At 57.2% G+C, this 12,096-nt stretch overlaps 1 protein-coding gene across 2 annotated transcripts; it reads right to left on the bottom strand.

Annotated features, from left to right (window-relative positions):
- Positions 1–3,944: 3,944 nt before the first annotated feature.
- Positions 3,945–10,483, bottom strand: LOC119247254 (DNA dC->dU-editing enzyme APOBEC-3G-like). Of its 2 annotated transcripts, none has more exons than XM_037513544.2 (8): positions 10,303–10,483; positions 9,068–9,224; positions 7,543–7,819; positions 7,220–7,331; positions 5,502–5,646; positions 4,776–5,055; positions 4,312–4,427; positions 3,945–4,162 (listed from the first exon to the last, which is right to left on the bottom strand). In XM_037513544.2, exons 1-8 carry the CDS (start codon positions 10,314–10,316, stop codon positions 4,127–4,129), a joined length of 1,137 nt encoding a protein of 378 aa, XP_037369441.1. In that variant the 5' UTR covers positions 10,317–10,483; the 3' UTR covers positions 3,945–4,126. The 2 variants fall into 2 exon arrangements, with proteins under 2 accessions (XP_037369441.1, XP_037369440.1); XM_037513543.2 differs by lacking the exon at positions 10,303–10,483 and adding an exon at positions 9,570–9,685.
- Between the last annotated feature and the right edge of the window lie 1,613 nt (positions 10,484–12,096).

Raw genomic sequence — 12,096 nt, 5'->3', positions numbered from 1 at the left:
AGGCCCAGTTCTAGATTTTTTAAAAAGCAAACATTTAAAATTCCACAAATTGACCTTCTCTATCTAATAGATCTCTAATAGATCAAGAATTTTTTTCTCAGTAGTCCTTTACATTTCTTAAAAAAAAAAAATTTATTTACTTATGCATACAAGAGCTGGGGTACAGGACAGAGATGTGGGGGGTGAGAGGATTCACCAGAGACAGAGTGGGGAACAGAACAGGCAGACTGATGAAATACACTGCTGAGGGGAGCAGCGGGTGGGTCAGGAGAGGTCTGCTGCACCATGTGGGTAGCTCCCTGGCCGGGGATCGGACTTGTGCTGCAGTGGATGCAGATAGCTTCATAGGTTGTGTCTTAACTCTTTGTGCCATCAGGGAGGCCCCCCATGTTTTTTTTTAAAGATTTATTTATACAAGCAGTGGGGTACAGGCCAGAGGCACGGGAGGGTGAGAGAATCCACCAGAGACAGAGTGGGGAGCAGAACAGGAAGAGGGACCGAAATACACTGCTGAGGGGAGCAGTGGTGAGACAGGAGAGGTCTGCCATGCCATGTGGGAATCTCCCTGGCCGGCCGGGAATCGAACCGGCACCGTGGAGGCTGCGGGCAGCTTCACAGTGCTGCTCTCAACCCACTGCGCCACCGGGGAGGCCCCCTGCCATGGTTGGTTTTTTTTTTTTTTTTGTCAAATGAATATTTTTTTTCCTGTTTAATCTCATTTTCTTTTTTTATTATTTAAATTTTATTTTTATATTCCCCTTACAATTACAACCCCCTTATTTTGACTCCAAACCCTCCTTTCCCCGCCCCCCACCCATGTTGTTTTTGTGTATACAACTGCTTCCCCCGAAATGCTACCACAGACACTAGGCACACATACTGTACAGGATAGTCTCTGAGGTAGCCAAGCATGGACAGTTCCCCACAAGGAGGTCTGTTCAGCACGGTTAAGTGCACGTTCCCCTTGGGACGTCCAGGGCAGATGTCCAGTAGGAAGCTGGTGTCCACCCAGTGTCCAGCCCGGAGGAGCAGCGGGACTGCAGACGCAGGCTCTGCCCCTGGGCAGGCCGAGTCTCCTGGGGAGACTGGGAGACACCGAGAGGACCAGATCCCAGAGAGGGGAGGACAAGGGAACCGGCCGAGGCCCGAGGGAGCCAGACAGGGTGTGAGCTCCAGCGGAGAGGAGAGGGCTCGAGGAGGAGGCTGTGGGCTGTGGCGCTGTTGCTGGGAGCAGGGGCAAGAGGAGGCCTGAAAATGCCCCCTTTTTCGGGCAGCACGAAGGAGTGGGGGCGGGAAGCTGGCGACAAACCAGCAGAAAACTGCTGCGGACCAGCGCAGCGGTGGACTGGCAAGGCCGTCCCAGGGATGAGAAACTGTGCAGGATGGTCAAGGATTCGGCACGTAAATGACAGACAGACACACTTCAAGAGTGAAGATCTGAATGTAATGTGCTCAAAATCATCATACACTTTTATACTTTTTTAACAATACAATATTTCATCAAAGTTAATTATTACTTAGTGATATATGATTACTTAATACAAGATATTCTATTTCATTTTTCATGTAGACGTGTGCAGCGTTCATACTAAAGTACAAAAAACAATCTGCAAGTAATGATTACACAGACCAACATTCTTTAAGCTAATTTAACTTGTTTTGTTTCCAAGGCTACAACCTATGAGATTTTATAATATTCAACTAGTTTTACATTTTACGTTAGGTAATTATAAGCAATTTTTTATATATGTAAGCTTTTTAATATTTGTAGTGTTATCTCATGTGAGAAGTATTATGATTACTTTAAAAATTAACATTAGCACAAATTATTTTCTTTGTCATGCATTTCCAGGAAAAAGATTTCATCAGTATAGAAAAGGTAAAGTAGTTGAGAAAATAGTATAATTATAGAGTGGTTACTAGGTGGCTTCTTTGTAGGAACAATGGCCAACTGGTTAATAGTTAAACTGCTTTGTAGGTAAGTCCATTAGGCTTCTTTCTTTTTTTTTTTTTATAGAGGCATGTTTTATTTATTTATTTGTTTGTTTGTTTGTTTTGTTTGTACAAGCACTGGGTACAGTCAGAAGCACGGGAGGGTGAGAGAATTCACCAGAGCCAGAGCGGGGAGCAGAGCAGGCAGAAGGACCGAAGTGCACTGCTGAGGGGAGCAGCGGGCGGCAGGAGAGGTCTGCGTGCCATGTGGGACCCTCCTCTGGTGGCCGGGGAGCAGCTGGGGATCGAACTGGCACCGCAGAGGCCGCGGGCTGCTTCGCAACCCAGCGCTCAACCGCTGCGCCACCGGGGAGGCCCAGGCTTATTTCTTGATGACGCTCTGCAGCAACCATGTTCTCAAGTAAAGGAGGGTTTTTTTTCACTGCGGGCTTAGTGCCTAGATTGGGCTTACAGGCATTTGCCTGAATCGAAAGCCAAAGATTTCCATTGCGATAGCAAAAGAACAAAAGATGAAACCCCTCGGGGACTGCGCCTGTCTTAGGTCGTCAGGAGTCACAGACATGCGACTAGTCAGTGCTATATCTCGTCTGCCCCCGATCTTACCCGTCATTGACTGTCCAGTCCAGCGCACAGGGGAAGGGGGCCTTATTTACTCTGACTTACTCTGTGTCTGAGTAAAAGCCTCCCTTTTTCCAGTAAGTTCACCTGCGTTCAGCGGCAGAGGCTGCCACAGAAAACACACTTGCACGGATGCAAATGTCACCTGCTGTGGGTCCTTGAGAGCCTGCTCAGGAATACCACAAATGTGCAAAAATGAAAAATAATGTAAAAAATATGTAAAATAAAATAAAAACAAAAAAAGAATACCACAAAGGCTGGGGCCCCCAGCGGGTCGACAGCAGTGGGGTTCCTGTAAGTGAGCGCGAGACAGAGCTCCAGGGAGTCTCGCTGAGGGTTGGCTTCTTACCAGCAAGCGGGGTGATGAGGCCTGGCCTCAGAGTAGGTGCTCCTGGCTCTAAGGGAATGAGCACAGCGGAGGGCGGGAGGGTGGGGGTGCTGCGAGCCCAAGAGCGCCTGCAGGAGGGGGTCATTTGCAGTGAAGCGTCCTGAGAACCGGCTTCCCACCCAGCTGACAACCCCCCATTTGACGCCACCTGCCTGGCGCAGAGGGTCTGCCTGGGTCAGGGGCATCCAGGAGGGCACGCGCCTGTTTCATGGAGGTGCTTCCGGGTCTCGGTGCCACCCCGGCTCCAGTCATGCTCCGGGGGAGGTGGCCTTGCAGTGCTGGCGGCTGTGACCTGTCGTAAGGACCGGCTCCCTTCCTGGCTTCTCCCTCCCGCCTGTTAGCGGAGCCCGGGTCTGGCTACTTGCTGCTTGGAAGACACACTCGGAGACGAGTAGGTGGGAGGAAATCAGGGAGGAAAAAGGACTGGGGAGAAGCAGGGACTTAAGTGGGGGAGTGCTGAGGAGGGGGAGAAACCAAAGTGCGCCCACGGCCCCCCAGGAAGGTCCACTCGAGAAAGAAAGGTGTTGGGTTCTTTGCAAGTGTTTAACTGCAGTGAACTTCATACTACGCTTCAGGGGAAAGGCTGGCGGAATGTTGTTCACATCCCTCTTTATTCCAGAGGATTTCAAATCAATTCAAGTATTTATTTCTCTAAAAATCAAAACCTGTTCACATGGCACTGGGTATAGACACTCTGCTGCGTAGTGGGAATATCAGATACATTTCAATGAAAAGTCCATCTGTTCAATTAATATGTTTTTCTTATGAATAAATTGACTTTGCTGACTTTTCTGGATGAAGCGGAGATGGTGGTGGAGGGCCAGTTCACATACATTTTTTTTTTTTTTTTTTAAAGATTTATTTATTTATTTATACAAGCACTGGGCACAGTCAGAAGCGCGGGAGGGTGAGAGAATTCACCAGAGCCAGAGCGGGGAGCAGAGCAGGCAGAAGGACCGAAGTACACTGCTGAGGGGAGCAGCGGGCGGCAGGAGAGGTCTGCGCGCCATGTGGGACCCTGACCCGGTGGCCGGGGATCGAACTGGTGCTGCAGAGGCTGCGGACAGCTTCACAGCCCAGCGCTCAACCTCTGCGCCACCAGGGGAGGCCCCAGTTCACATTTCTTGACAGTGTGTCACCTGCTGCTCAGCAGTGGTGCCGCCTTCCTCAGAGGGACCCAAGTGCAGCCTCAGTTCTCCTGCCCTGGGGTGAGAAGGTGGTGTGAAGGGGAGGGAGGAGATGGCTGGAGGGGAGAGAAGCTGGAGGGCAGAGGCACCAGGTGAGAAGGGACAACTGGGACCCCAGCAGGGGGAGGGCAGGGGGAGCAGGAGCAGCAGGGAGGGGCGCCCCACCTGGAGGATTCTCAGCAGCTCTCCGGACAGGCACTCGCTCCTCCCCTCCAGCTCTTCCCAGTGCTCAAAGGGTCTTCCCTGGTGGTCCACGAAGGTCTCCCAGCAGTGCTGAAAATCTGTGGGGGACAGGGCCATGGTGTGCTCAGCTCTGGGGAGTCCCTGCCCCACCCATCTCCATGTCTGGCCAGAGGGGCCAGCTTTCCCAGCAGAGTCCAGTCTCCTTTCCTTCCTTCCCAGGGGCTTAGCTCCTCCCTCCTACTTTTGGTTCCAGGTGGAATCTGAGCCAGCCCAATGCTCCTTTCTAGAAGCAGCCCTCACCTCCCACCTCCTCTCCCCCCAAAGACGCCATGGTCCGCTGGGCAGGCAAAGGCCTTTCTCCACAGGGATTCTAATCCTGCCCACCCCTTCCCAGTGACTTCCTCAGGCCCCTCCCGCCACCGCCCACCCCCCAGCCCCACGCTGACCCTGGGCCTTCATGATGGCGAGGTGGGCCCCAGCCTGCTGCAGGGCCCGCAGACCATCCTGGTGTCCCGGGAGACTGTATATGCGGGCAGCGAGGACACGCAGATGCATGTGGCTCCTCTCCTGGAGGAAGGCAGCCAGCTCGTAGGCACAGTTAACACAGGGGCTCCAGGAGATGTAGCAGGTGACCCTGTAGTGTCTCTTCCGGTCCAACATCCAAGAAAGGATCCGTTTTAAGAACAACAATTCTGCGTGGACTGGCTCCCCTGCACAGATGGAGGGCTGGAGGGCAAGTTAGGTCAGTTGCTATGAAGGGGGGGGGGGGGTTGTGGGCAGGACCAGGCATGGTGGGAAGCACCTGAGTAGTGGGGGCAGCTCAGCAGGCAGGTAGTGTTTGCATGACAAGGTTACCCAGACTCAGGCTTTCTACAAAGGCCCCAGCTCACACAGCAGGAGGCCCCCAGCCTGGGCCCAGGCCCACTGCTCACTGCCCACTTCCTATCCTTCCCAGAGGCCTAGCAGGAGGGGAGGGACAGGCGTGGTGTCTGGGGAGACACAGGTGATGCGAGGCCCGGGACGCTCTCTCTAAACTGCCAGAAAGGGCCCCACCTGACTGCAGAGCCACAGCCACACCCCAATGAGAGGCGGCGTGGGGGCCAACCCAGTGTGCAACCCAAGCCTGCACCCTGATGAGGTGGAGGCCCCACTGCTGGTGGGGCTGGGGGCACCTTGTTCTGCAGGAAGCCCTTGTTCCTGGTCAGTGGGACCCAGGAGCCTCCCTCCCAGAGCTCCAGCTCGTAGCACAGGTGGGTCTCCTTATGCCGATGCATATTCCCGAAGGTCTGATAGAAGGTGGCCTCGTCCATCCTGTGTCTGCAGACAAGAGCAGGGAGAGCCAGACATGGCAGCCTCCTGGGACACCCACTCTTCTCCCGCACCAATCCCTTCCCCCGCCTCCCTGACCCCTGCCCTCCCCTCCCCTCCTCTCCCAGCTCCTCCCCTTGCACCCACACTCATTCCCTCAGCTCCCCGCTGACCACAGTGACAGCCCCTCCAGGGATATTTCCCTGGAGGAAAGACACCCCGTCTGGCTTGGGGCTTCCCCCCAGGGGATGTGCCCCACCCCGAGGCTGGGCGCCCTGGTGCGGCCTGCCCACCCGCCCTAGGCCAGGCTGCTTAGGCCCCACTCTCAGGTCACTCCCTTGGGTGACTCAGCTCAGTGCCCCCTCATTGTCAGGTGGGACCCTTCTCATGAGGGACGGCCAGCGCCCTGAGCACCCCTCTGTCCCGAGGCCTGTCCCTCTGTCCTCCAGACTCCACTCCCAGACTCCATGCCCAGGTTCTCTGGGGTGTTCTGCATGTGTCCCCAGCACACCATCTGCACACGCAACACACCAGACCTCGCTCCCCTATGGGGGTCTCACAAAGCCCAGGGTTCCGAGCCCTAGAGTTCCTGGGAATTCCCCCAACACTGCACCCCAGGAAGGATGTGGTCCTGATGCAGACCCTCTCTCCCAAATCTCCTGCTTGAGTTCCCTCCACTGTGGGCTGCAGGGAGCTATGTTGGGGACGGAGGGGGGCTCGAGGAGTCTGGGCTCCTGATGGACAGGCCCTGTGTGCTGGGGGCCCCTCAGGGGACAGAGCCCCCATGCCAACACCACCCAGGTGGGCTGTGATGGTGGCCGGGGCGGGAGGGCTCCAGGGCAGCGAGGTCTGGAGAGGAAGCAGGCCAGGCAGGGCCGGGTGCGCATCAGCCAGCACAGACCCACCGCACCTGCCCAGCCCGGCGCGCCCTGGGCCTCAGTGTGGGCAGAATGTGCCCCCTGGCTCCTGCACTGTGCCCTCACCCAGCCGCTGGGGGACCCCAGTGTTTGAGACGAGCCTCCACAGAGGTGACTCAGTGCCAGGGTGGCCCTCGTGCCCCCTCTCTGGAACCGATCAGACAAGGAAATGGGGATCCGCAGAGGGACCGGGGGAGACCGGCATCGGGTGGGGGAACCAGGCAAGGCCCCAGGGAGGTGGACGCCCTTTGGAGACCCGAGAAGCCGGCCACCCCCCGGGGACCTGGGCTCCGGGGGACACACGTGTCTCTCCATCCTGAGTGGGGAGTCTGGGATGGAGGCTGAGGACGCTTCTCCAGGAGCCGCATCTCTAAGTGGAAACAGCCTTGAAGGATGTTTCTCGAATCCCCTGATGTTCAGGCTCCTGGATATTCAGACCCATTCACGGTCCGTAAATAACCAGATTTGAGGAATGTCAGGAGAGGGAGGAGGCAGGTTAAGGGGATCCCTCCGGAGGCCAGAGACAGACCTTGTGGGGTGAAGGGGGCTGCCCAGGAGGAAGGCGAGCAGGGCCAGGGCAGGGGAGGAGGGGGCAGTGGACCCCAGGAGGCGAAGGTCAGGGGAGGGGAAGAGCTGGGCATGGGGAGGGCCTGAGGAGCCCTTACCTGAAACTCTCAAGTTCTGAGACCAGGGACTCATAATTTTCCAGCAGATTTTCCCAAGGCCTGAAGCGTCTGCCCCAGTTGTGCACAAAGTTGTCCCAGCAGTATCTGAAGTCTGAGAAGAGGGGTGTGGTGAGCAGCTGTGGGCAGGGCCTCCGGAGGCCCCTCCCCCCCAGCATGGGTCCCCTCGGGCCTCTGTCCTCCCTGCCAGGAGCCACCAGGCTGGCCTCGGTTCCCAGGCCCCTGGCCCTCACTCCCCGGGGACCCCCAGAGTCCCCCCACCCCGCCCCACCCCAGGCCCTCGCAGCCCTGCCCCCGACCCTCACGCTGGAAGGACATGATGTCCACCTGGGCCCCCAGGTGGCTCAGGCGGCGGAGCCCCTCCCGGTACTCGGGCTCCCAGTGGTAGTAGAGGCGGGCGGCGAAGACGCTCAGCTGCACGGTGTGGTGCTCCTGCAGGAAGTCGGCCACCGCCCGCGCGCAGCCTGCGCAGGGGCTCCAGGACATGAACCAGGTGACGTGGTAATGCTCCCGGGGGGACAGGAGCTGCTCCAGCCAGGAGAGGAAGAGCAGTTCTGGGTGGATTTGAGGCCCGGGTTCAAACTGGAAAGATGGGCATGGAAAGGGGAGACTGGGTCTCAGGGAGGCAGAGTGGTGCAGGCCAGAGGTGAGGGCAGGTGTGTGACACGTGTGAGCCCCCATCGCGTGTCAATGACGAGCGTGAAGACACGCGGTAGCGCCCGTGGCGACCTGGGCGTCGTCTCCGGGGAAACACCCCACAGGCCACCGCCGCCCGCGCGCCACCAGCATCTCCCCGTCTCTCTCCCTTGTGCAGCAGCGGAGTCAGGGCCAGGGGACATCCGCCTGTCTCCGTGGCGCCTCCACGGAGCCCCCTGCGCGCGGTCTGGCCCCCACCCCAACAGGTTCCGGAAAACGGGGGTGCCGAGGGGTGGGGCGCTGCCCGGGACAGGTCTGGTCGGCGGGGCTGCGGGCGCGGGGCTGGCTCTAGTCCCTGCGGGCTACAGGTCCCCGTGGCGGGGCCGGGGCTCAGGGCAGGTTGGGGCAGGCGGACAGGGCTCCTGGGGTCTCCCGTGGCTCACGCGCAGGCCCTCGGCAGGGAGGAGGCAGGGCGGGCCGGGGAGGGTCTGTCAGCCCAGCAGGACGGGGGCACATCAGGCCCCACCTTCCAAAGATGCTCTTTCCTCCGGGCCCTGGGCGCCAAGTGCAAAGGCCAGACGCGGACACCCCGAGGCCTGGGAGTGTTGGCGCTTACAGGTTAGCAACAGCCCCTGTGGCTGGAGACGCCAACAGATAAGGGGACCCTCAGGGTGCCATGGGAGAAGCCTTGGCAGATAAGGGAGGCAGAAGCCTGTCACTGGAAGCCGCCACAAGCCCGGTGGCTAGCACAGGCGACAGGCAGGGCATCATCCCCGGGGAGTGGGGCTCATCCTGACCCCACACCCCAGCAGGTGAATGCCAGGGAAGGAGGTTCCCCAAATGTCACAGGAAGCCCCTGAGGCCTGAGGACAAGAGGTGCCCCGGCCCCGTGTGGACAGCCCCCCTCCCGCCTGGCCCTGGCCCCGGCCCTGAGCAGCGGGCTCCGCACATCTGCCTTTTCTGTGCCCGCACCCCGCTCTGGTGAGCTGCTTCACCCGCACCACAGCCACCGCCCCAACTCCCCCAGGGCAGGGTCAGTCCAGTGCCGCCCTGTACAAGTGCCAGGCCGGTGGGAAGGGACGCGGCTGCCCAGGGCTTGGGAAGATGCCCTGGGAAGAGCCCTGCCGGAGCCCGCCCTGGTTTCCTGATTCCACCTGCTCCTGCCTCCCATGGCCAGCCCGCCGACACCCCTACCTGGTTTGTTAAGACCCCGCTGGCCACGGACACAAATGAGCCGCCATCCTGTCTCTCCACCTCGTAGCAGATGTAGATGCGCTTTCGGCCATTGGTATAGAGTCGGTTTTCAAAGTGGAAGAAGAAATTGTGTGGATCTAGCAAGTGTGCTGGGTCTCTGTGAAAAAGAGAGAAAATAAAATGCAAGAGGGGTCCCTGGGGTCACGCCAGGCCCCTGAACACAGCCTCCTGGGCCCACCTGGGCAGGGGCCTCGCTCCCCTCTCCCCAGCCCTGAGCAGTCCCAGCTCCTTCCCAGGCAGGGAGGAGGGGGGAGGGGAGGGGTGCCAGCGGGACCCAGGGCCAGGTGACCTCTCCACCAGGCCCCATGGGCTCCCTCCACCTGCACACCCCGCCCCTCTTGCCCACGCACCACCAACCCACTAGAAAAACAGAAAGGAGAATCAAAAGCCCCCCACCCCCACATGATAACTTTGACATTTCAACTCAGTCCTTGCTTTTCACCTGTGTCTCGCCTGTGTGTGCGTGTGTGCTGACACCAGGCTACACCCCTGGTCACGGGTGCAGGCTTCCATTCTGCATCTGGACTCCACCCCAAACAGCAGGGCCACCCCCACTCCCACTTTAGGAAAGAGGAAGCAGGGGCGCGGGAGAGTGAGGGCTGCTGGGAGACACGCAGGCCTGCCCGGGCATGGCCCACCCCAGCTGCTCCAGGCTGCCCCGCCCTGCCAGCTCCTTTCTGCTTGTCTGCGAAGGGGAGCCTAAGGGGAGCCAGCTGCCCGGGGCCTCTGTCTCCAGGCCGGTGCTGATGCCGCAGAGACCTGGGGAACCTGGATGCTGGCAGGTTTGGGAGCAGATCTCCCCACCCTGCTGCTCACAGGTGAGGCACTTGGAGAGCTGAGGGATGAGCCTCACCAAGCTCAGTTTGCTGGCTTCCAGAGCTGTACACACTCCAGAGGAGCGAAGGGCTCTAGGAAAGTTCCCTCTTGCCTCCACTCCTCTTTAGTCAGAGTCAGAGCAGGAGCAGAGCCCAGGTCCTGAGCCCCGGGTGGACTCCCTGCAGGGAGGAGGTGCGGGAGGGGCTGGTGCAGCAGCCAGAGAACAGGGTCAAGGCCGGGGACAGAGTGGGTCCCACAGAGAAGAGGCGCAGAGACAGAGGGTGAGCCCGGGACTGCTGTGGGGAGATGGGTGGGCCGCGGGGACAGCAGGACGGGTCTACAGAGGGGCCCAGTGGTACCTGATGCTGGGCATCTGGAGGCGAGTCTGGGCAGGCCCGTCCCAGCCCTGCCCTTTGTCAGTGCTGGGTCCACTTTCCTGTAGAGGTCCCGGGTTCAGCAGAGTCCCTTATCTGAGAGAAGCTCACAGAATGCTTCACCGAGTGTCCTTCCCGCTCTGGCACAGGAGTGGGAGGGCCCTCGGGCTGTCGCTTCTGCAGACTCAGACCCGCCCTGTCTACTCCCTGGCCCTTCCTCTTGGACAGTTTTCTTTTTTTTGAAATGGACTCAACATACTTGCAAAGTGAAAGCAGGAAGTAATGATGGGGCAGGCCCTGGGGGAGAGACCAGACTCGCCTGCAACCCTGGGGACCGCCACCCCTGCACCAGCCCAAGCCCCGCTGGCTGCACTACTCTGCGCCCGCTGTGGAGTGGACAGAGTCTCGATGAGACCGGCTGGTGGAGGGTGTGGGCCGCCGCTTTCATGCTTGGGGTTTCTGTTTCCTTGTCCATGTGCTGTGAAGCTGAAACCAAGCTCTAGCACAAGCAAAAGAAAAGTTCATTAGAGGCAAAATGAAAGTAATTCCAGGGAGAGCTCTAGGCTTGCAACTCCTGAGTGGGGTGCTCTGGCTTTTAGGGAGTCCCAGCTCTGTCCTACCCTGGGATGGGAGAGTACTTAATTAATAATTTAATTATTAATTAAAATTTTCTAGTGGTTTAGGGTTAATCATGTGTCCTCTGCCTTTTTGTATGACTTTTATATTTTGTAGGAAGTTGTTCATTTTGCCTCATTTTTCAGTTACTGGCAAATGTTGATGGTTTTTTTTCTCTTCCGACCCTGTTTTCATTCAAGTTAGTGTAATTTTGCTTTGTTTACAGAGATTTTCCAGCTTTATTTTTAATGTACTAGGTTTTGATTTTCATCCTTTTTCCCTTTCTAACTTCTTAAATGGATCACTTAAACTTCAAATATAAGTATTTTCCTCTTCTAACATTTACTTCTAAGGGCACACATTTCTGTTTGAGGTCCACTCCACAAATTCGATACAGATTAAGAATCCAGGGAGTTATATATGTGACCAAATTCTACTACAATATTGTTACCACATGACTCCCTAGGGAGAGACAGGGTGCTGGTGTGGGAGAAGCAGGAATATAAATTGCTGTTGCCATTTTGGAAAGCAATCTGGACCTTTCCTAAAAAGCTACCCGGAGAAATGCTTTATGATCCTGCAAAGCCACTTCCGGTATCTTTATGAAGAACAGGAGACCATCAACTCAAAGAAGCACATGCCCCACCAAGTTTAGTGCAGCATTATTTACAATTAGCGAAGCCATGGAAGCAACCTAAGTGCCCACAGAGACCCGGATAAAGATGTGGTCTAGACACATGAGCCAAACCGCCCGGCCACCGGGGAGATGACATCTTGCCATTCGGGCAGTTCTCTGATAACCGAGGGGGCTTCCCAGAGGCGGCGAGAGTGCATGGAGGAAAAGGGACGGTGTTTTGTGTTTTGGTCTTTTAGTTTGTTTGTTTGGTATTTGTTCAATAATAAAACAAAGAAAGAGAAGAAAGCCCTGTTCCACAGTGAGTGTGCAGTTTGGTTTTATTTTGAAGATTTATTTATTTATGCATACTAGAGCTGGGGTACAAGCCAGGGGTGCAGGGGTGAGAAGATTTGCCAGAGACAAAGTGGGGAACAGAACAGGCAGACGGACTGAAACACACTGCTGAGGGGAACAATGGGGAGGCAGGAGAGGTCTGCTGCGCCATGTGGGTCAGCTCCCTGGCCTCCTCCTTTGACCAGGCAGAAGCC

Source organism: Talpa occidentalis, unplaced genomic scaffold, assembly GCF_014898055.3.
Source record: "Talpa occidentalis isolate TD23 unplaced genomic scaffold, MPIMG_talOcc4v2.1 talOcc4.16, whole genome shotgun sequence".
Lineage (NCBI taxonomy): Eukaryota > Metazoa > Chordata > Mammalia > Eulipotyphla > Talpidae > Talpa > Talpa occidentalis.
This window is presented reverse-complemented; position numbering and strand designations above follow the sequence as displayed.

Excerpts from the sequence above, each read along its gene's own strand:
- LOC119247254 (XM_037513543.2), bottom strand. The coding sequence starts at position 9,640 with ATGGAAGCCTGCACCCGTGACCAGGGGTGTAGCCTGGTGTCAGCACAC. Across the intron at positions 5,647-7,219 it reads TCAGAACTTGAGAGTTTCAG|ACACAGGATGGACGAGGCCA; the intron begins GTAAGGGCTCCT and ends TCTTGTCTGCAG. Across the intron at positions 5,056-5,501 it reads AGGGCTTCCTGCAGAACAAG|CCCTCCATCTGTGCAGGGGA; the intron begins GTGCCCCCAGCC and ends CTTGCCCTCCAG.